The 17,990-nt window shown below is 50.0% G+C and overlaps 1 protein-coding gene across 4 annotated transcripts in view; it reads right to left on the reverse strand.

The window, feature by feature from the left end:
• Nucleotides 1-155: 155 nt before the first annotated feature.
• The window catches only part of AKAP8L (A-kinase anchoring protein 8 like), a 28,166-nt gene continuing 10,331 nt past the window's right edge, over nt 156-17,990 (reverse strand). The window contains exons 4-15 of one of the 4 annotated variants that reach the window (XM_032314007.1): nt 17,625-17,682; nt 17,442-17,522; nt 15,011-15,464; nt 14,812-14,908; nt 14,659-14,729; nt 14,251-14,302; nt 13,341-13,449; nt 11,749-11,890; nt 11,556-11,661; nt 11,191-11,321; nt 625-720; nt 156-549 (exon numbers count right to left, since the gene is read on the reverse strand). In XM_032314007.1, coding sequence (XP_032169898.1) covers nt 229-549; nt 625-720; nt 11,191-11,321; nt 11,556-11,661; nt 11,749-11,890; nt 13,341-13,449; nt 14,251-14,302; nt 14,659-14,729; nt 14,812-14,908; nt 15,011-15,464; nt 17,442-17,522; nt 17,625-17,682 — 1,718 coding nt within the window. In that variant the 3' untranslated portion in view covers nt 156-228. Of the gene's footprint in view, nt 550-624; nt 721-880; nt 973-11,190; nt 11,322-11,555; nt 11,662-11,748; nt 11,891-13,340; nt 13,450-14,250; nt 14,303-14,658; nt 14,730-14,811; nt 14,909-15,010; nt 15,465-17,441; nt 17,990 lie in introns of those variants that run through there. The other 3 variants (XM_032314013.1, XM_032313998.1, XM_032314019.1) reach the window with 3 other exon arrangements.

The raw sequence follows: 17,990 nt of genomic DNA on the forward strand, positions 1-17,990 counted from the left end.
TCCGGCCACCGAGTCTTACTGCGCGCAGGCGCTTCCCACTTCCTTCCTGCCGCCAGTGCGCAGGCGCACCCCCACCCCTTCCCGGGTCCCGTGCGCAGGCGCACACCGCTCCCAACGACGGCGACCCTGCTGCACACCAACAAACGAACTAGAAGTGGGATGGGAAGAGCTTTATTAGGCCCGGCTTCCAGCTTTGGCCACGCGGGTCCTGCCCGCCTGGGGCCCGGGTTACGGTGCGCCCCCGCCACCCTCCTCGTCGTCGTCGGCCTCCACGTCGAGGCCCGGGATACCGCGGATCTGGCGCTGAAGCGCCCCACCCAGCAGGGGCACGGCCTCCTCCTCCTCCTCTTCGGGGGGCGGCGGCGGTGGCGGTGGTGGGGACGCGGCCTCGGGGGCTGGCTCCGGGGGCACAGGGGGCTGCGCCGGCGTGCCATCTGCACCCTCGGCGCCCCCTGCCGCTTCGACCAGCGCTCCCTCGTCCAGGGCGCCGCCCTCGGCCTCCTCCTGTTCCTTCTCCTCCTCGGGGCTATCAGTGAACGGGTTTTCACCCTGTGGGGAAGGAGGCCAACACTGAAGCGAGGGAAGGACCCGTGGGGGCAGGGGGCTGGGGCCGGCGCGCCTCACCTTCAGGTAGCGTTCCAGCTTCTTGCTGATGATTTTGTTGTTGAGGATGCTGCGGGCCACCATGAGCGAGGACTTCTTGGACTGCTCCATCATGAGCTGCAGGCAAGGCAGGTAGGGCTGGAGAGGCTGCTCTGGGCGCCAGAAAGCCCCCCTCCCCCACCCCACCAGATCTGCAGAGTCCTCCCAAACCCCCTTGCCCCCAGCTCAGCACTGCCAAGCACTCTAACCACATGGTGAAATCAGTGTACAGGTGTACCTTGGGTACAAGCGTAGGGCCACTCTACAAGCACGGAGCCAAGACCTGATCTGATCTTTGCTCGAATGCTCCATTCTTCCACACCATACGTACTGTATGTAATTGATTAAAGACATATGTCTTTACGGCTGTACAGCAGAAATCTGATGTGCTTACATAAAAACTACAAACAGTGAACAAATTAGGAAACCTATGAAAAGCCAGAGATGCAACCCATAACAACAAGCCAACTGCCCATATGTAAGGAACTTTTTAAGATTAACAGGGAGGATACAAGAACAGGAATACAAATGTCAGACAGTACATTTAAATGATATACATCCTTTTAGCCCACTGAAGGGAGACCCTTCTACCCTGAGGGTGACAGGGTCAAATGTTTACTTACTTTCTGGAAAGCAGTTTGATAAAATGTATCAAAAGCAAAAGCTTGTCTTAAAAATTTGTCTCAGTAATTCTTTACAAGACTATCCTAAGTTTAAGACTTGGAAACATTCATGCACATAGTTGCAGTAGTGAAAAACTGGAAAGCACCTAAAAGTTCTGTGAAGTAGTTAAAACATTCTAAAGAACCCCATGCAGTCCTTAAGACAGGGCTCATCTCTGGGGCCTCTGGATAGCTAAACTGGTTAAACAACAGACTACAGCTCAAGTCATGAGCCCATGGTCCTAGGATCAAGCCCCACACGGGGTTTCACACTCCGCAGGGAGTCTCCCTCTGCCCCTCCCCACTGCTTCTGTACCCTCTCTTCCTCAAATAAATAAATTAAAAAAAAAAAAGGCTCATCTCCTGTGTGGAGAAAGGTCTGTGATGGGCCACTGTGCATAGCATGCCAGGGCATTTTTGTCTGGAAGGATTTATACCAAAATGCTAAGTGGTTTCCTCAGTAGCGTAAGTACAGGCAAATCTCACTTTCATCATCATGAAGATAATGTATGTGTAAAGCCATAAGCTGAAAGAAGATAAAAGCTATTTCTGTTGGCATGGGGAGCCCACCCCCAGGAATCCTACTGCTGCACCCCAGCCAGCTCTTCACATCATCCTCTCACTTGCTGTTTCTATTTCCTTTTCCCACCTTCATCTTTTTTTTTCTTTATTCATTTTCTCTACTATTTGGGGAAAATATGGATAGTCCTCATGCATGCTCAAAATGAAACAAGTTAAAGATGCAAAATTAGGATGCGAGGTCAGACCATTTCCTCTGCAACTCCTTACTTGCCAACACATGATCCTCCTCCCTGTAGGCACAGAGATGTACACACAGCTCCCAAGGGAAGCCCATTTACATGGTGTCCAGATTTTGCTACAAGAACCAAACACCACCAGAATAAACTTAAATACTTCCATATTAGTGCTACCCAACAGGTTCCCCAAAGTGTGCTGCCTCAGTCCTCTGCAAAAAGTTGTATTAAGCTATAGTAAGTTGGGCTTCCTCCGCCTGTACTAAAACAATATACTTATCCCTTTGATTCCTAAGCAGCATCAGATGTTAGCACTGTTGGATACTTATGTGGCTGAAGGAAAGAAAAAAGGATGAGGTCTCGCTGGCATTTCCCTGTCCACCAGTGAATGTGAGTGATCTGACAGACACACGGGGGCCCCTTGCCCAGCATTCTAGAAGGTCATCTTCTGGGTTTCCTGGCTTGCTCAGGAAGGCTTTGTGTAACCTCCAGGTCAGGTTCTAAATTTTGCTCTTTAATTTTTCACATTATTTCTAGAATTTAATATATTGGTAGTAGGTTAGGGGTCCAGCTTTTCTCCCCAGAAACTAATGAGATAAACAGTTGTTTCTCCATTAAGTTGACATACAGGTCCGTAATAATCCCTTCTCCACAAATCTTAAATCCAGAGGAAGAGTTTTCTCCTAAGCTCCATTGTGTGTGTGTGTGTGTGTGTGTGTGTGTGTGTGTGTGTGTGTTTTATGATTTTATTTACTTATTGGCACAAGCAGGGGGAGCGGTAGGCAGAGGAAGAAACATCCTCCCCGCTGAACAAGGAGCCTGATGTGGGACTCTATCCCAAGATCTTGGGATTATGACCTGAACCGAAGGCAGACGCTTAACCAACTGAGCCACCCAGGCATCCCTCCATTGTGTTTTTATACCATCTTTATTTATCCCACTTCTGTAAGTCATTTGAGGCATTATTGATGGTTCAACTACAAGTCACTCTCCCAGGTCCCACTAGGGATGTTAGTGATCATTACCACGTAGCTGTTTGGAAATCCAAAAACTAATTTGAAAATATCTGGCCCTTGAGTTTCAGAGAAGGAACATGTACTGACTTTGACAATTACTAAGTTCCAAAACATACCGGCATCTTTCATTAGACTCTACTCTGGTTCCACTGCTTTATTACTATGCCAATATCACATTTTAATTGTAGTGGCTTTAAAAAAGTTATATTTGCTGGGGCGCCTGAGTGGCTCAGTGGGCTGAGCCTCCGCCTTCGGCTCAGATCATGATCTCAGGGTCCTGGGATCCAGCCCCGCATCAGCCTCTCTGCTCAGCAGGGAGCCTGCTTCCCCCCTCTCTCTGCCTGCCTCTCTGCCTACTTGTGATCTCTCTCTCTCTGTCAAATAAATAAAAAAATAAAATCTTAAAAAAAAAAAAGTTTTATTTGCGAAACCAACTCCCTGAACTCAATTACCACCCTTTCTATAATTTTCTTGACTATTGTTAGACTTAATTCTACAACATAAACTTTAAAACAATTTCATCGAGTCCCCCTCCCCAGAGTATGACTGGAATCCCATTAACTGTACACATTAATGCGGGGAGATGTATGTGTTTGTTCTGTTCTGTTGTTAAGTCTCTTATGAAGAACACCATATATTCCTCTATTCAGCTGAATTCTTATTTCCTATCCTTGGAATTTAAGATCCCATATCTATCTTCTTAAATTTATATTCCTAGTTGTGTTATATACTTTGGGGTTACTGTGAATAGATTTTTCACCCCCCCCTTTTTTTTAAAAGATTTTTCTTTATCTGACAGAGATCACAAGTAGGCAGAGAGGCAGGCAGAGAGAGAGGGGGAAGCAGGCTCCCCGCCATGCAGAGAGTCCGATGCGGGACTGGATCCCAGGACCCTGAGATCATGACCCGAGCCGAAGGCGGAGGCTCAACCCACTGAGCCACCCAGGTACCCCAGATTTTTCCCCATTTTCATTTCTAACTGGGTATTACCAGAATGGAGAAAGGCTATTTCTTTCTGGATATTATCTTGAATTCCATCCCTTTATCACATTCTGTTAATTCTAAGACCATTCTGTTGGAATCATTCAGCTTTTCTAAGAATATAATCACATTATTTGCATATAAAGTTTTCATTTCCAGTATTTCACACTGATACTGTTGCTAATTTGTTACTGAACCATCCTTGTATTCCAGAAACATACTAAATTACAGTGTAGTACATGGGGCGCCTGGGTGGCTCAGTCGTTAGGCCTCTGCCTTTGGCTCAGGTCATCCCAGGGGTCCCAGGATTGAGCCCCACATCGGGCTCCCCACTTGGCGGGAAGGAAGCCTGCTTCTTCCTCCCCTACTTCCCCTGCTTGTGTTCCTTCTCTCACTGTGTCTCTCTCTGTCAAATAAATAAAACCTTAAAAAAATGTAGTATACACTTGAAGCTCTACTATATTGGTAATTACTAATATTATATCCAACACTTTATTCTTTACCCTACAGTTTTATCTTGGCATTATCCTTATCATATTTTTGGAATTAAGGTTTAAAAATCTTCCTAGGCTCCATAGCTCAGGGGTTAGAGCACTGGTCTTGTAAAAATCTTCCTAAAAGTACATCAGAGGATACACTTCCAGCATGACAACTTGATAAGCTATGTGAACCTTCTCCGTAGTAAAACTGATGAAGGCTATAGAACAACACAACCCTTTAAAGTCAAGGGAAAAGGTCCTAAGGACATACAGCAAATGAAGAAATACTGAGTAAGGAAAAGTTATCAAGCTTAGGTTTTACCTAGAGACAGGCCTTAAAACAGTGAGCTCCCAATTCTCTTTCCAAAGGAACTTTTTTTTTTTTAGGATTTTATTTATTTGACAGAGAGACACAGCAAGAGAGGGAATACAAGCAGGGGGAGTGGGAGAGGGAGAAGCAGGCATCCCGCTGAGCAGGGAGCCTGACGCGGGGCTTGATTCCAGGACCCTGGGATCATGACCCAAGCAGAAGGCAGAAGCTTAATGACTGAGCCACCCAGGCGCGCCCCCCACCCCAAGGAACTTACTTTATTCATAAGTGTGTTAGGAAGTTTAAGACAGAGGGCTCTCTCAAAACAGTGGAGGGTGTGGGGAAAAGCAATTCAAAGGAGACCAGTAGATTGGATACTAATATAAGCTAAATCATCAGCTGTCCCCCATTACCAGAGAGAACCAACAAAACAGCTAAGAAGAGCCTACAGGGGGGCGCCTGGGTGGCTCAGTGGGTTAAGTCTCTGCCTTCAGCTCAGGTCATGATCTCAGGGTCCTGGGATCGAGCCCCGCATCAGGCTCTCTGCTCAGAAAGGGAGCCTGCTTCCACCTCCCCCTCTGCCTGCCTCTCTGCCTACTTGTGATCTCTCCCTCTCTGTCAAATAAATAAATATTAAAAAAAAGAAGAGCCTACAGGGCTCAGAACTCTCAAACAATGACCTCAAAAATAATCAGTATAAAAGAGCCTGGATTTATTTAATTGACTCAGATTGGAGAACAATTTAATGTCTCGAAGCACTGCTGAAAACAACACAGCAATCTGCAGTTTTTGTAGTTTGTAATAGTTAAGTTTAGTCTGAGAAAGAAAAAAGAGAACCCTGTCAGTCAAAACCACTGTTATTTCAGGATGGCTGTTATTCCAGGAAGCTGTGTCCCATGGCTTCCTCCTCCAAGGCACCCTACCAAAGGCTTCACGTTGTGGAGATGAGAAAGACTTCAACAAATAATTTGACCAGACAAATAAGTAAGCAAATACAGGAACAAGAGTAGGATAGGGGTGGGAAGAAGGAAAAGGCATGATGACAAGGTCTCATCAAATACAGAGTATCAGTAAAGAGACAAATTATAGAAAAGAAACATAAGTCTTGGAGCTGAAAAGTACAGTAACTGAAATGATTAATTCACTACATGGGCTTAATGGTAGATTTGAACTGGCAGAAGAATTAGAAAATCTATAGAAAGGATCTGAAAAACAGAGAAAAAAGAAAAATATTGTCAGACAACCTTGGGACACCAGTAGATGACCTGACATACACATAATGGGAATACCAGCACAAGAGGAGCAAGAAGCCAAAAAAAATTTATGAAGAAAGAATGCAGGGGTGCCTGGGTGGCTCGGTCATTAAGTGTCTGCCTTCAGCTCAGGTCATGATCCCAGGGTCCTGGGATCGAGCCCCACATTGGGCTCCCTGCTCAGTGGAAAGCCTGCTTTTCTCTCTTCACTCTCCCTGCTTGTGTTCTCTCTCTCGCTGTATCTCTCTGTCAAATAAATAAAATCTTAAAAAAAAAAAAAAAAGGAAAAAATGCATGCAAACTTGGTAAATCTGGTGAAAAACTACACATCCAAGAAGCTCAACAAACTCCAAGTAGAATAAATACAAAGAGATCCACAAAAAGACTCATAATAAAAGTGCTAAAAGCTGAATACAAGGAAAAAGTGTTGAAAGCAAAAGGAAAATGAATCATCACTTAAGGGAATCCCAGTAAGGTTAAAGGTTGGCTTCTCATGAGAAACAAGGCTAGAAAGCAGCAAAAAGAACATATTTAAAATGTTCCAAGAAAAAAGTGTCAAACGAGACTCCTATGCCTAGCCAAGCTATCTTTCAAAAAATGAAGGTGAATGGGGCGCCTGGGTGGCTCGGTGGGTTAAGCCTCTGCTTTCGGCTCAGGTCATGATCCCAGGGTTCTGGGATCGAGCCCCACATCGGGCCCTCTGCTCAGCAGGGAGCCTGCTTCCCCTTTTCTCTCTGCCTGCCTCTCTGCCTACCTGGGATCTCTGTCTTGTCCAATAAATAAACAAAATCTTAAAAAAAAAAAAAAAGGTGAAATAGACATTCCACAATCAAGAATACCTGCGTCTGCTGCCATTAGACCTTGTAAGAAATACTAAAGGAAGTTCTCCATGCTGAAAGCAAGTGACCCCAGACAGTAATGCGAACCCATGTGAAAGACCAACAAAAACAGACACTATAAACGTGTGATTCTTTGCCTATCTTCTCAACGGACTAAAAACTAGTTGTATAAAGCAATACACACACACACACATTTGTACTGTTTGATCTGTTAGCACACAGAAACATGTTTGCTAATAACGGTACATGTTTTGCTAATAACGGGACTAAAGCTGTACTGGACAAATAAAGAAGTGACTACAGATGGTAACTTAAATCCACAGGAAAAACTCAGATGGAGAGAACCAAAAGTAAGAAATAAGAAGGCTAATATAACAAAAACTAGAAATATATAGAATATGTATAAATATATATATAAAATATATAAAAATATGAAATATAACAAAAATACAAAAAACTAGAAATATATATAATATAAATATATAATTGCTTCCCTTTCGTCTGTCAGCTTCCTTAAAAGACATAAAATTACATAAAGTAGTCATGATACTGTATTACACTATTGCCTTTGTGTTATTAGGATTATAACACATGCAGATAAAATACTATATTCAACAGTAACACAACAACCGCCTACATAGAGAGAGCTATACTTGAGTAATTCAGTTCCATTGAAATAAAGGTATTCTATCTGAAAAAGATTCTGAGAAGTTAGTATGTATAAGGTAAACCCTAGAGAAACCACTCAGAAAAGATGTCCCCCCAAAAATGCAGCACACACAAAAAAATCATTAAGGAAATCAAAATGTTACACTAAAAAATTAAAACAAAAAACCAAAAACCAGTAAAGGGGGAATAGAACAAGAGATGTAAATCTGATCATCTCAGTAATAACATTAAATCTGAATGGATTAAGCAAACTAATCAAAAGATAGTCAAACTGGATTAAAAAAAAGATGGCATCAAAAGATCCAAATTAAAAGAGCTGAAGCTTATGAGAAAAACAAGGATAAATCTTTGTGACCCTGGATTTAACAATGGACTCTTGGCCATGACACCCCAAGCACAAGCCAACAAAATAAACTGGTCTCTATCAAAATGGAACTTTTGTGCTGCAGACACATCAAGAAGGTGACAAACCAACATACAAACTCGGAGAAAATGTTTGTAAACTGTAGGTCTGATGAAGGATTTGCATCTAGAATATATAAAGGACTCTTTTTCTAAAGATCTCATTTATTTATTTGTTTTAGAAATAGCAGGAATGTGAGTGGGGGGAAGAGGGAGAGGGAGAAAATCTCAAGCCAACTTGAACTGAGGGCAGAGCGCAACATGGGGCTTGATCTCATGGCTCTGAGATCATGACCTGCTCTGAAACCAGACCAGGAGTCAGACACTTAACCAATTGAGCTATCCAGGCACCCCTAGAATATATTAAAAACTCTATAACTCAAGAAGACCATGCAACTAAGAAACAAACACAAGAGGGGCACCTGTGTGGCTCAGTGGGTTAAAGCCTCTGCCTTTGGCTTGGGTCATGATCCCGGGGTCCTGGGATCGAGCCCCACATCGGGCTCTCTGCTCGGCGGGGAGCCTGCTTCCCTTCCTCTCTGCCTACTTGTTATCTCTGTCTGTCAAATGAATAAATAAAATCTTTAAAAAAAAAAACAAAAAACACAAGATCTGAATAGACATTCTCCAACTCCAAGGACACAGATAAATGGCTAACAAACCCATTAAAAGATGCTCAACATTACTGTCATTAGGGAAATCCAAATAAAAAATAGGGGTTCCTGGGCTGCTCGGTTGATTGAGCATCTGTCTTCAGCCTGGGTCGTGATCCCAGCGTCCTGGGATCAAGCCCCACATCGGGCTTCCTGCTCTACAGGTGCTTCTCTGTCTCTCCCTCTGCTCCTCCCTACCACTCATTCTCTCTCTATCTCTCTAAGATCTTTAAATAAATAAATAAGTAAATAAACAGTAGAAAGGACTTCACATGCACTAGGAAGGCTAGAATCAGAAAGTCATATATCCGCGCTAAAGAAGTATGGAGAAACCAGAACCCGCACACTATTGCTGATGGGAATATAAAACATGATGGGATATAAAATGGTGCAGCCACTCTGGAAAATATTCTGCTGTTCCTGAAGAAGTTAAACATAGTTACTACTGGATTCATACATTCCACTCCTAGATACATACCCAAGAGAAAAACATATGCTCACACAAAAACTTGTACACACATGTTCAAATGCTTGTAATAGCGTTAGAGCCAAAAGGTGAAAACAGCCCAAATGTCCAAATTAATGAACTGATAGACCAAATATGGTATACCCATGCAAGAGAATAGGATTAGGCCATAAGGAATGTCGTTTAGACACATGCTACCTGGATATACCCTGAACGCACGATGAATGGAAGAAGCTGATCACAGAAGACCACATATTTTCCATTTACGTGAAATGCCCAGAATTAGCAAATATACAGAGACACAGTAGTTCAGTGGTTGTCTGAGGCTGGGGAAACATGGTGGGGGCATTAGAGAGTGAGAGTGAAAGGACAGGAGTTTCTTTCTGAAGTGATAAAAATGTTCTATAACTGACTGTGCTGATGGCTGCACAACTGTAATATACTAAAAACTACTGCACTGTATAGCTTAAATGGGTGAACTGTATGCTAGATGAATTATATCTTAATAAAGCTGTGACCCAAAATAATTACAATTAGAAGTTTTTCATTCATTTCTACAGTCTGGAATCTTAAAATACAGTATTTAAATTGTACTCAAATCTCTGTAACTCAACAACTTCTGGTGCTTTCTAATTTTTTTTTCTTCTTTTTTTTTTTAAAGATTTTATTTATTTATTTGACAGAGAGAGATCACAAGTAGGCAGAGAGGCAGGCAGAGAGAGAGAGGAGGAAGCAGGCTTCCCCGCTGAGCAGAGAGCCCGATGCGGGACTCGATCCAAGGACCCTGAGATCATGACCCGAGCCGAAGGCAGCGGCCTAACCCACTGAGCCACCCAGGCACCCAGTGCTTTCTAATTTCTAAGTTATCTTCTATTAGCAGCTCTATTAGCAGCTATGGCTTTTTTGTTTTTTCCCCCAAACTTCTAGGATCAATGTGAGTTTATGTTTTACTGGCTATCCCTCATTTCACCTAGATTTTCCACATTTTAATATCATGCACTGCAGTCTGCTCTCTTCTTACCGCCTTATCAGATCCTAGTTCCAGAACCTGGTGTTGGCAAGATCCACACAAGATCTCCACCACCACCTCCCCCATCCCATTGTTGAGAATCAGTGCATCAAGAAAGACCAGAGATGAATCTGATGGCTGTGGAAAAAGGCTGAGCAGTGCTATTTCCTATGCTCCCCCTGGCTGCCATCATCTGCACATAAATCCCCTCCGCCTCCTCCAGGATGGTGGCAGTCAAGCCTCTGGGGGCCCCGACCTGGTCCTGGTCTTGGTCCTGAGTTCTCTCCCTACTGCATAGATCCCTCCGCCCCCCGCTGCCCCGCCCCCCCACCCCAAGCGAACCTCTGACAGCCACCTTCAGCCCAGCAGGTCACCCCCTCAATCAAGAAACACCTCCTCTGGCTTGTGTGCTAGGCATTGAGGATACATTGGCAAAAAGACTGAATTTGTTCACCTTCTTGCCAGACTTACTCCTTTCCCTGTACCATATCTTAGCGGCAGCTCTGTCCACCTAGTTACTCAAGCCAGAAGCCCAAGACATCCCAGATGGTCACTTCCTTAAATAGCCCTTCTGTCCAGCCTTTCTCATCACTCCCAAAGTGGAGGCACTCCTGTAGCTCGGTAGTGCCACAGTTCTTCTTGTGCCCCCGAGATCTCCCTCTACACCAAGTGCGCAGCAACTCTAATCCTGTTAGTGCCCGACTTAAAAACTGCCTACAGGAGAGAGCCAAAGGCCCTCAGCCCAGCCCTCACGAACCCCTCCGCTAGCAAGATGCACAATGTACACTTCCTCTTGGGTTTCTGAACCTATTCTGGCTGGTGGCCCCTATGCACACGAAGGTCCCCATATCCCACAGCCTTAAGGGTCCAGCTCTAATGCACCTGGCAGTGTCCCCATTTCCCTCCCTTCTCCCTACAGCTGCACTGAAATGTCTCCATCTTCCTGCCTCACCACATCTCCTGCAGTGCCTCATGGGCAAACAGAGGTTATAACCCCAGCACCGCCCCCTAAGTCAATGCACAGGATGGCAGAAGGGCACTGGTGGCCACTCACCCTGCGGTTGCGGTTGTGATCCATGGTCTTGAGGTGCTTCTGAATGATCCCAAACTGCATGGGAATGAAGAGGTCACAGGCTGCACAGTGCGCTGCCTCTACTTTCTTCACAAAATGCTCCATGGCAATTTCTGCAGGGAGGAGAAGGAGGGTCACCACTGGTTCCAGGGACCTAAGACATACCCAGCAGTTTAGGGAAAACACCAGACCAGCTCCTCACTTTGCCCTGCCATTTCCATGTGGGCCTGAGGCTGTTCTCACTGACCTTCCCTGGGGGAATAGAGGGGTATCTTGACCCCACTCTGAGAATCAGAGAAGGGCAGGCTGAGTCTCTGCCTTGTTGGAGTGGGATGGAACCTCCTCACCTTGGGTAAGATCCTGGTCTCTGTAGATCTGCTGAATCAGACCATCAAGGTCCTCCACGGTTTTCCGGAGTTCCTCTGTCTTCTTGGTTTTATTGGCAACATACTCCTGCCAAAGATACCGAGGAGATACCAAGGTTTGTGCAGGCTGCTCTGTGTTCCAAGGGGTCTGAGAAACTGCTGCTCCAAGGCTCACCTGCAGAAAGTCAGCTGTCTGCTTGGGGAGCTTGGTGCCTACGTATTTAAAGTGCTCCTTGTGGAACTTGCTATCGAGGTGGCTGGCCATCTCCTCCTCGTAGAAGGTCCGGTATTTGCAGAGAGAGCACACAAACTGGATCCTGCCACCGGAAAGAAACAAGGGGCTGAGGCCTCAAGGGTCCCAGGGAGCAGTGCTGCCGCCTCACCCAACCCAGCTGCGAGCCCTGAAACAGGCCTTGCTCATGGGCCTCTGAAGGGCGGTCCCAGCAGGGGGACAAGCTGGGACCAGTAGGGTCGGGAGTAGAAAGGGACAGAAAGTCTGCAGACTGCAGTTACTGCAACGTGGGGGGCAGGGGTGGAACTCTTCCTTCCCAGACAGGAGGCTGAAACCCGAGGCAGCAGCTGCTGCAACAGGCCAGGAGTCGCTGGAAGGCTGCCGGTGGGCCTCTCTAGCAAGGCTGGGCACGAGCGTGTGCACTTGGCCCAGCTGGGGACCGGAAGGAAGGATGCCCTGGCGTGAGCCAGGTGGCCCTGAGGTGCAGAGTGGAGTACACAGTCCCGAGGCAGGGCCCGAAAAGGTGCTGCATCTTCCTTCTGGGTCTGGGGGACTGAAAGGCCCAGCCCATCCTCTGCTCAGAATGCTTGGGGGTGGTGTCGGGAGGGATGGGAGGCAAGCAGGCCTGGGCTCCTGCTGCCTCATCTTCCTCTTCCAAGAAGAGACCAGTCTGAGCTGGAAGGAGGATGCCCGCCTGGCCTGCCAGAGGGCAGCCTGGAGTCACCTGAGCGAGGTGCTCTGTCTGGGCCTGGTGTCCACAGCAGAAGCCCGGGGTCTGGGGCCTGGGCTGGAGCAGGCCGCCGTGGCAAGGGGCGGAGGAGGCCAGCCGCCACCGAGGCCTCGGGGCGGGTCCCTACCTCTGCCGGACGTCCTTATCTGGGCCACGGGGTCAGCTTTGTCTGGAGAGCCCAGGGGCCGGGCGCCGGCGAGGCTGAGGAAGGTCCAGCAAGAGCAAGAGTCTGAGGCGGAGGAGGAGGAGGCAAGCGCCAGTGCGGGAGCCCTGAGGGCAGACAGACCCGACCAAGGGGCGTGAAGGCCTCAGCTGCAAACAGGCCCGGCCTGACAGGGCCGGCGGGCAGGGCAGAGGGCAGGCCCTCGGCTGCCACAGCCCACAGGTGCTGCCATCTCTCCTGGGCGCGGCGGCGGCCTCTTGGCAGCTAGCTGGGGTGGCACAGGCGCCTTGGACCTCGAGTCTCTGATGAGCTGGCCCCCTCCCGCAGGGGCATCGGGCCCCCAGTGCACCTCGGGGCTCGTGCGCCGAGTGACCTAGCGCTGGAGCTTCTGGGCAACGGTGCCGAGCAGTGTCGGGTCTCAGGTCAAAGACGCCAGCGGTCGCCAGGCGGCCGCAGTGGGGCAGGGAACGAGTCAGGCCTTGGGAGCTGGGCCTGGCGGGAAGCAGGGTCCATGCACGGCCGAGCAGGTGGCAGCTCCCGAGGGAGGCCTGAGGGCGGCGAGGCGGCAGAGCTATGGCCCTGCTCTCCAGGCGGCAGCCCCGGAGCGAGGCAGAGGCAAAGGACTGGAGGGAAGCCGGTTACCTTTCCACCATGCGGTCTCGCTGCCGCTTTTTCTGCTTGTCCTGGCTCTTCTTGCCTGCCTGCAACTTGCGCTTGATCTGCCCACTATCATCCTGGGTGCTCAGGGCCCCTGTGGAAAGAGGAGCACAGTCACCAGCTTGGTTCTAGTGGTCAGGGCAGGCCCTGGGGCCTCCGGCTGGATCACCCGCCTTCTACTCCAGATAGTCCGTTCTGAGAGCAGCCGTTCGAACAAGGACTCCGGCCACGAGCAGGACTGGGCACCCTGGGCTGGGCAGGGAACCGTTTTGGGCCTAGCTCCTGAAGAGAGGAGGACACAGACTGACCCCACTGCTCTCCAGAACACCCATACTCTGCAGAGGGCCACAGGGAGGCTGGAAGGCAAACAGAAGCCGTCTGGGTGGGGACACTGGCACAAGTTCAGAGGGGCCAGGTAGCAGGATGCAGGGAGGCCTTGGCTGAGGCCTAAGTGCAGCCCCCAGAGGTAAAGACCCGAAAGCTCATAGGACTCGGCCCCTCCCCCCCCGCACGGCGCACCGCGGCAACAGTGGGCTGAGGCTGGATTTACTGTTAGGTACCTGCTGGCGCTCATCACTCAGGTAGGGGGACACGGACTCCCAACAGGGGCTGGAGAGGCGCTAAGGGAGAGGACACGCAAACCAGAGCCGTAAAAACTGCACCGAGGGTCCCAACTTAGATACCAGCCACTGAGGACTTGGAACTGTCACTACTGAAGGACGGAGGGCAGGAAGTATGCCTGTGGTTCCCCCCAACTCTTCTGCTTGCTGCCCCCACAGGAAGGTAAAACCAAGGCTGACCACATTTCCGTCAAAACCCTGCCCTCAGCTGGATCCCTCCAACTCTGAGTGCCTGGAACAGTCTCCCCGGCATCCAGGCCACTCACAAGACTCACCCTTTTCTGCATCCTCTTTGCCTTCTTCTTTTCCCTCTTCATCTTCTCCTTCCTAGGACACAGTTTCAAAAACCCCACGTTAAAGCACATACAGTTGTTTATAATGGCTCTGAGTGCCAAGGCCTGAAATGTCAGGCACTAGGCCAAAAGTCTCACAATCTCGCAGCAGCCCTTGCACAGGGAGCTCATTTTACCATTTTCTAATAAAGAAGCCCGGCCTCCAGCCGGATGGCCTGCCTGCAGCCTATTCTCTCTCCACTAGACCTCCACCTCCCTTGTGCTGTTCACACGTGCACGACCAGGATGGCCTGCGGCCCCCGTGGAGAGCCCTGCCCCGCGGCACAGGCTCAGCCAGCCCGCTCCGCACAGGCCCCGCCTGCTGACAGTGCACAGAGCGCAGCCACTTACTGCTCTGGAGCCCTTCTCCACAGCCTCGGCGCCTTCAGTGCCCTCTGCGGCCTCCCCCTCAGTGCCCTCATCTGAAAAGCACGAAGAGACAAGCTCAGCCCGGGAGCCCCACAGGATAGAGGGCAGGGAGTGGCAACCCAGTGCCCAGCTCACCATTGTCTGAATCACTGTTGTCTGAGCAGTCCGTCCGGGTGGCTTTGCTGTCTGGCTCATCGGGACTGCCGCACTGCTTTCTCTTCTTCTTCTTGGTCTGGGTTGGAAAGTGGGAGCTGGGTCAGGGCGGGCGGCTCCACGCTCCTTGCTCCTTGCTCCACCCAGGCAGGGGCCAGGAGGGATGGCTTCCTCCACTCACCCGGAAGTCAGCCGTGGTCCAGGTCTTCCAGGTCCGCCTCATCTGCTTCATGCCATTGCCAAAACCGAAGCCAAAGCGGGAGCCACCTGGGAAGGTGCCCCCGCCACGCATGCCCTGGAACATGCTGTACTCGGGGATGATGTTCTGAGAGAAGAGGGAGGGCAGCCGGGAGGCACCAGGCATGCACTGGCCCCGGGCCCCCATGGGGTCTTCCCACATGCGCCCATAGCCCGAGGCCATCGGCCGGCCACTCCTGGAGTCCCGGGCCCAGCCCTGAGCCCGTGGGCCAAAGGTGTCGCCGCCACGCATGCGGAACTGGTCACGGTAGGCATCGTATTGGCCCTCGTAGGCCATTTCCATCTCGGGGTCAAGTTCGCCATAGTCGTAGCCTGACCGGTATAGGTCGCGCTCGCTCAGAATGGCCCTCGAGTCACAGGCCTCATAGGAATCATATCTGCAGAAGCAGGTGGCAAGCATCAGGGAGGCCCTCAGGTCCCATTACCCTTGGGTGGAGCCTACTGTTCCTGTCTTTCCCCAGAGCTCCCTGTCCTCGGGACAGGAAGTCCTACTCCAGCACCTACGGTACCCTGTCAGAGCAGCTCAGTGTTCAGGACTGCCTCTGCACCAGCTAGGGGACCCAAAGACAAACCGACAATGGGATGGAGTATATCTCAGACAGGGGCAGAAACACCCTGCAGCCCTTAGCCCTTTGAAGCATGGACTTATCTGTGGTAGCCACAGTGCCCAAGGCTCTACTTGGGGGTGGAACCAAGCACCCCAGTGTCCTGTGGTATGTGGGTAGTTAAGCACACAAATGCTTGTCCAACAGGACTGATGATGCCCACAAGAAACCCTGTGCTGGTCTCATCCTGTTGGCTAAGCAAACTTCCAATCCTCCAAAGGCTCTCACCACCCAAAAGGAGAAGGGAGACAAGTGGGGAGTGTTTCCCAGGAAAGTAACTGTGATTTTGCCCAGGGACTAGAGAAAGAGCTCTATCACATCAACCTTGTGGGATCGAACCCTCCACAGCAACTGGAAAGGCAGGCCAAGCCTCCCAGGAGAAAGAGAGCGCCACAGAAAGGTCTTTTTTTCTTTTTTAATTATTTTTATTAACATATAATGTATTATTTGCCCCAGGGGTACAGGTCTGAGAGTCATCAGGCTTACACATTTCGCAGCACTCACCATAGCACATACCCTCCCCAATGTACAGAAAACTCTTCTAACCATGGGTGCAGCCCACATACCCCGTCCCTAACCCCACACGTCTCACAGGCACAGAGGCCCCTCCTGGCAAAACTGGGCAGCCATGAAGTGCCAGCAACTGTGGGAGAAGTAGCCAGCACTACCCAGTTGTCACCCTTCCCTCATCCCTACTCCCCTGTTCTAGGCTGTAGCAAGAAGGTACACAGAGAGCAGGCACCAGCAGCAACAGGGTCCACACAGCCACTAGCCAAAAGCCAAGCCCCTTCTAGTGCCAAGCACAGCGGCTGCCCAGCCTGAGGGTATGGGGTCTGTCTGGGGATCCCTCACCCTTTTTGCCTGCTACAGAGCCAATGCATGCAAGTCCCTTTGGTGGCCTTTGCCCCCAGTGGCCCTGGGGCCTCACCTGAACCCACCAGTGCCCGGCCCGACCCCTCCTTACTCTCTGCTCTCCTCCCATCTGTCAGCTGGAGCCATTAGGATCCTCCACGCCATTGTGTGCCCTCCTCACTGAAGCCTCTCACTAAGGCACGAGGACTTCTGAGCCAGCACCAGTTCAGATAATGGCAGATAAATGCGCGCAGCATGACGCTGCAGGATAGGGCACAGCTAGGAGGCAGGCCCAGTTCCACCACCTAGTCCTGGCTGCCTTCAGGCAAGAAGTGTGACCTCTTACACTTCAAGAATGAGGACGACAACAGTTCCTCACAAAGGCACTTTTGAGGCCCAAGAGGAACACCTTTGTCAGGCTCAGAAGAGTGGCCCGGAAGTGTCCATATTGGGTCTCTTACGTGGGGACGTCCAGCTTGTTGTGGTCAGCCCCAAAGACTCATTGTCCTGCTTCAAGCCCAACCCAATGTGTCCTGCGCTGACCCTGTGTGGGATACAAAGTCTCATGAGATCTCCAAACGCCTGTCTCCACAGGGAGGGGCCCCTTTACACTCTGGTCCTGAGAAGAGCCATTCAGAGGATACAGTGAAGTTGGCCCAACTGAGGCTTGTTCTTCCCCTTACGAGCTATGGGGAGACTGGCCACCAGGCAAGAGCAAAGGGCAAGGAGGGGCCCCAGGCCAGAGAAGGGAAGCACAGCAGATGCTGAGCAGTCTCCGGCAGCCCCAGCAGTGAAGCAAGGAGAGAAAGCTGACACAGAAGGCAGGTCACAGAGGGAGGTGCCCGCAGACAGCAGGCACCCGGCAGAGCCTCAGCCCCTGGGCGGACACCCACTCACCTTTCTCCACCTGAGCCGTACACGCCTCCTTGCATCATGTCTGTCTCCAAGTGTGGCACCATATCTAGGCGCTGGTTAATTCTGGACAAAACGGAATCGGCACTGGCGCTACCCGCAGCACTAGGGTTTGCATTTGTGTCAGAGCTAGGCATTTCCCAAGAGTTTGAAGTGGCCATACCATACCCATAGTTGGTGGTGTTATCCTGGCCATAGCCGTAGCCATAGCCATAGTTCTCGTAGCCTGCAAGGAGGAAGACAGAGACGGACGGACGGAGATGGCAGGGACAGGGAGAGGACAGGCAGACAGAGAGACAGACAGAGAGACAAGGACATCTTCTGTCACAGAGACAAGCTGGGGACCCTAGCCACCTGAGGCTGGGTGGGCCTAGCCATTCCGCTGGGTGGGTCCCAGCCCAGGACCTCCTGTGAAAGAGCAGCTGGACCAGGGGCCCCCAAAAGCACCTCCCAATACACTCTGGGCAAGCTGGGCAGTGGTGGAAACACACAACCAGTTCAATCCCAAGGGAGAGGAGAGCACTCATGGGAATA

This window comes from Mustela erminea, chromosome 1 (assembly GCF_009829155.1).
Source record: "Mustela erminea isolate mMusErm1 chromosome 1, mMusErm1.Pri, whole genome shotgun sequence".
Taxonomy (NCBI): Eukaryota; Metazoa; Chordata; class Mammalia; order Carnivora; family Mustelidae; genus Mustela; species Mustela erminea.